This window comes from Colobus angolensis, unplaced genomic scaffold, assembly GCF_000951035.1.
Source record: "Colobus angolensis palliatus isolate OR3802 unplaced genomic scaffold, Cang.pa_1.0 Scaffold161, whole genome shotgun sequence".
In the NCBI taxonomy this organism is placed as follows: Eukaryota; Metazoa; Chordata; class Mammalia; order Primates; family Cercopithecidae; genus Colobus; species Colobus angolensis.
Window position 1 is genome coordinate 188,866 of NW_012114722.1, and position 5,346 is coordinate 194,211.

The window sequence follows — 5,346 nt, forward strand, 5'->3', positions numbered from 1 at the left end:
GCCTATCAGATTTGTTTTGAACTAAGGAGTTCTCTGGTCTCAAGATCTGTGTTCCTCTTCCAAATTTATGCACTCTCTTTTTCTTGTTTGTTTTGCAAATCCTAGGGACAACTTCAGAAGCAGGGAAAACCAATTTACAAATTCATCAGTCAACTCTAATCATGATTATGTTTAAAGATACCTGCCTTCATTCATCTATACATGAATTTCCACAACTATATGTGGATTTTAGAATGCCACATTTTGCTTTGCCTAGGTTCAGGTCAGAACTTTCAGATAAAAATGTAGCAAAGTATCAAGTCACAAATAGGCTCATAAGAAGAATCTTAGCAGGAAATTAGTGAATTGTTAGCCCACCTCTCTATGTAAGCTGGAACCAGCACCTTGACAGTTTGTGATGCTACAAAATGGTTCTTCTCTAGTCTCATAACTCCCTTCCCAGCCACTATACTACATGAGGGCTGGCACATAATCTTTACAAGTCCTATACAGTTACAGAAGTAGTCTTTTTTATTTTTATTTTTTTACATCTGGTCTGTCTTCATTGCTATATTTAAGGGGCTTTGTATTGTGACTTTCTCACATTTACTACACAATTTCTTTACTAAACTGAAATTTTGATTTTTGAAAGGTAATTCATCTACAGTATATTTATGAATGTAAATTACCCTGTGCTGGGCAGAGATGCTCTTCCTGCCTGTCTATATTAACCATTTTTATTTCATATATAAAGTGGCTATAAACATATTTAAGCTAAGTTAGACTTCATTGTAACTGTATAGACAAAAATGTGACAAAATATCTGAAACACAAAAATAAGAAACAGCAACTCAGTGCCCTTGGTAAGGACTTAAAAAAATATATAGGTATCAGATCCAAGCCAAGGATGAGACATTGTGAGTAAAAGAGTCTCTTAGATTCAAGTCTTCACTTGCATGAGGTAAGGGCAGTGCATATAAGTTTACATAAGTAATCTGAGAAAACTGCATATGAGTCCAGCTCACATGGAGCTGAGGTAGGCTCAGTGAGCTTGGTGGGGAAGCTTAGACTGATTGCATTGTTGGGTGTGTCCTGAGTTAGTCTGCGTTTCCCTTTTCCCAACAGTGATTGTTTCATTTAGACAGTGGGTCAGCTGAAGGCAAGTACTGTCTATGCAGAGAAGCCTCAGAGAAGATTGAATTCCCTGCTCTGGTCTTCCTAGATTTATTAGATCTTGGAGGTGTCTGTCTCTGGGCTCTCTATTCTCCCTCCCTGTATTCTGGGATACAAGTCTCCTCATGCTGTTCATTTGAGGCAGCCTAGTACAGGGAAGGAGCACCGTACTCGGATTCAGGGTGACACATGGATGGCATTCTCCTATTGAATGGTGTTGGAAAAAACTGAACCTCAAAATTAGAGGACAGTCATTTCATATTAAAAAACTCAAAGAAATGTTGAGCTTCATGTTGAGAACATTGGGCAGATTCCACTAAATTGTACTTCACTACTGTTCTGCTTTAGAAGTGTGAGCAAGTGGCATGAAATATCAGTCTTAATCTTGGCTGGGATTTTCTTTTCTTAGTTGGTCATATGTCCATGGTTTCAGGGCTCAAGGGTTAGGTCTTTATGCTTTTATGCCTTTCAGTTAGGGACAAAAAGGACAGAGATCTTATAGCCTTCTGGACATTTTTTGCTGGCTTCCAGGGATTTTTACTCTGATTTGTAGAAATGGAAATAATTTATTGAACTTTTCCCTCACCTGCAACTGCTTACTCTCTCTACCCTGAAACACTCTCACTAATTTTTTAGAGGTATTATTTGGAAAGTTACCAGATAGGCCTCGGAAGAGATGAAGAGGCAAACACAGCTTACTGGGAAACCCTAAAGATGTGACTTCCGTTCTACCTAAGGGATCTTGGGACCTCCTGTGGAAAGCACTATATTTGGAGGAAACTGATTAAAAGTAGATCAACTAACTCTTCCACTCGTACTGTTTAGTCTACACAAAGTACTTCTCAAGTATATCCCAAAATGCTTCCCTTACTTTCATATTTTCTGCCTCCCAGGTACATGCATGTTGAATGATAATAGGGTATCAGATGGCAACACAGAGAGTTTGCAGGGAAGGAGCAGAGAAAGGGCCTTGACCTTTCATTTTGCAGAAGTGGCCATGCAGCCTGATGTGGAACTGTGATGGAGTTTGCAGAAACATTGTCCTATCTATGTGGAAGGCACTTTCCCTGTTTGTGATGTTGTTCATTTGTTATTTGGTTCCACTGTGCAAAATTCTGAGTGTTTCGTTCCCCAGCACTGAAAGGGGGATGGAAGTGCCCATCTTAAAGATAAATTGGCAAATTATGTCCAGGTACACTGAAGAGATCTTGTCTTTAGTTTGCTTTTAGGTAGCTTAAATGAGGTCAAGGGCCATGCCCAGAATTGTGTTGAAAGCTGGATTTAGCTTGGATTAGGTCCTTGATATTTAACAGGCTTCTAATGTCTTTCCTCCAAATAATGAAGTGTACAGCCAATTCAACCATTATTCCTTGAGTCCTCTGCCTTGTGCCCCTTCACCAAAGAACCTTTGATGAATGAGGCATAGCAGTACCTTGCTTTGCTATGCCATTTACTCTTTAAAAACAATGAAGAAGCAAACAAAAAAACACCAAAAATATAGAAATACAGGTATACAAGGAAGGTGTGTTATATCCAGACTGATGCCAAGTAAGACTCTGAATTGCAGACATCTTCCCCCTGCAAAAAATCAGTCACAGCATAAATATATGTATTCTATATACATATGTATATATATATTTTTTTCTGTAAATGTTAAGCTGCTCATATTTTGATGTATTGTGCAATGTGATGAAAAGTTTCATTAGGTCATCCTAATGAAAATTCTTGCAAGAATGTAACATAAATATAAATAGATCTGGAAAACTGAGGCTATAAAACAAACATTGAGATTAACAGTTTTCCAGTGACAGGCAGAAGTTAACCCTGGGTCCATGCCTTGGTAAAGCCTGTGTAGTAAGCCTCTCTGAGAGCCAAATTGAAACTTTAACCCTTAGTGAACCTGACCTGGAAAGATAAATCTATGTCTCCCCAATAATTATGAATTGTAACTGCTGAGATCTTCCAGGATGGAGTTAAAATAATCCATGAAAGATTTCTTTAAGAAATATTTCTCTAACAAAACTGCAGGTAAGAAAGATAAGGAGGGATGGCTAGTTGGGTCTAATTAACAGTGCCCAACATGTGACTGATGTTTGCATAGGGCCAATTGAAGCTTATGGGTCAGCTGGAAAGAAGGGATCTCAGTTTATTCCTTCTGATGGGAAATCAAGTCATGGGAGTGGCATAGTGAGGAGATTGGCCGGTGGGACTGGTGGTCAAAAAGAAGGGGTGTGATTGGGCTTTCACAGAGAGTAGGATATCAATCTAAACTTAAATTAAGCGCTGTGTATCAGTGATGGGTAGAGTGGAAGGGTGTTTGGCAGTGCCGTTGTTCAAAAATATGGCCAAGGCTTCTTAAATATACTGACTGTTGGATTCCCTTCCCTGCCTCCACTCCCTCATCTGCTGAATCCAGTTGTAAACACAGGTGACTTTTAGCAGGAGCTGTTGATTAAAATGCTGACTCTCAGCACCTTGACACTTCAGATGAACTTTAGAATATATATGTGTTTTCATCATAATGTGTTTCCCTTTAGGTTTTTTGTTTTGTCAGTAGTGGGAACCTTAAAAAGGTTGTACATAGAGGGAGATCTACAGCCTTCTAAAAATCCAATTCTTCACACTTGTCCCAAAAGGCAATAAAGGACTACCTGAAAGTGCCATTTCCCAGAAGGGCCTGTGGATATCTAAGAAACCAGAGCACTAGGGAGTAACAATGATTCCTGGGAAAAGCTGATGAAATTGATATTTTCTTTTTCTCCAAACAGATCAGAATGAAGGATTTCATTGCCGGGAAGAATGCCGGATTCTTGGCCACTCTGACAGGTGCTGGATGCCCCGGAACCCCATGCCCATCCGTTCCAAGTCCCCTGAGCATGTGAGGAACATCATCGCGCTGTCCATTGAAGCTACTGCTGCTGATGTTGAGGCTTATGACGACTGCGGCCCCACCAAACGGACTTTCGCAACCTTTGGGAAAGATGTCAGCGACCACCCGGCTGAGGAGAGGCCCACCCTGAAAGGCAAGAGGACTGTCGATGTGACCATCTGCAGCCCCAAGGTCAGCAGCGTTATCCGGGAGGCAGGCAATGGCTGTGAGGCGATTAGCCCTGTCACCTCCCCTCTCCACCTCAAGAGCCCTCTGCCCACCAAGCCTTCCGTGTCTTACACCATTGCCCTGGCTCCCCCGGCCCGTGATCTGGAGCAGTATGTCAACAATGTCAACAATGGCCCTACTCGTCCCTCTGAAGCTGAGCCCCGTGGAGCTGACAGCGAGAAAGTCATGCACGAGGTCAACCCCATTCTGAAGGAAGGTCGCGACAAAGAGTCCCCTGGTGTGAAGCGTCTGAAGGATATCATTCTCTAAACCAGTCTCCGGGAAGAAGAGAAAGAAACCACACTGGCTAGTGAAGAAGCAGGAGCTTCTTGTTTTAATTGCTCACCAATGGTTGGTTCTTGAGTGGCTATATTTCAGAGCTTTTCCTAAATGTATTGTTTATAGGTGACTATCATTCCGTGACAATCCCTTGTTTCAACAGGCAGCAGGGGTGTTCAGTTGGAGCAAATTAGCTTTGGCTTGAGTTGTTCATGGGGCCTTGATGTTGGGGAAACAGAGACAAATTCAGTTGTGAAAAGTATTATGTATTAAGTGTTTGAATTTATATATTTTTCTATGTCAAAATTATGATATAAATTACCATTGTTTGTGGAGGATTACATTTAAAAAAGCAAAAAGTGAAAAAAAAAAGCTCTGGACACCTTTAATAAGCTCGCCACTGTTTTTTGTAGTGTAGACAAGTTAATGGTCATTTATTGTGTACTATTCATTGATTCAGTGATGTGAAATTGAGCCCCCAAAAGGTTGTTTCTGAAGCTCGAGTACTTCCCAATGCCGCTACTTTGCTGTGGACACCCCTGCTTTAAAAACCCTTTTGCTAGCTGTGCTATTGTTGTATTTGATATTGCAAATTGCTATGTGTGTGGTGATGGCAAAAGGCTTTTAAAGGTTGGTGTTTTCTTTTTCTTAAAAAAATAATAAAACTACAGACAAAAACAGTGCAAACAACTGAGACAGCAAATTAATGAGCAACACCACACATATAGATTGAGTACTTGGAGAATACTCATGTGTTTTAACTCATGTAGTGATTGCTCACCACTTTGCAAAGTGTTTTTCCTGCCTTTCGGTGGTCT

The 5,346-nt window shown here is 40.7% G+C and overlaps 1 protein-coding gene across 3 annotated transcripts in view; it reads left to right on the plus strand.

Moving 5' to 3' along the window:
• Window positions 1-4,884, plus strand: part of PCDH19 (protocadherin 19) — a 112,437-nt gene extending 107,553 nt beyond the window's left edge. For all 3 annotated transcript variants that reach the window (XM_011937264.1, XM_011937265.1, XM_011937266.1), the window contains one exon: window positions 3,921-4,884. In XM_011937264.1, the coding sequence (XP_011792654.1) occupies window positions 3,921-4,519 (599 nt within the window). In that variant the 3' untranslated portion in view covers window positions 4,520-4,884. The remainder of the gene's footprint in view (window positions 1-3,920) is intronic.
• The last annotated feature ends 462 nt before the right edge of the window (window positions 4,885-5,346 follow it).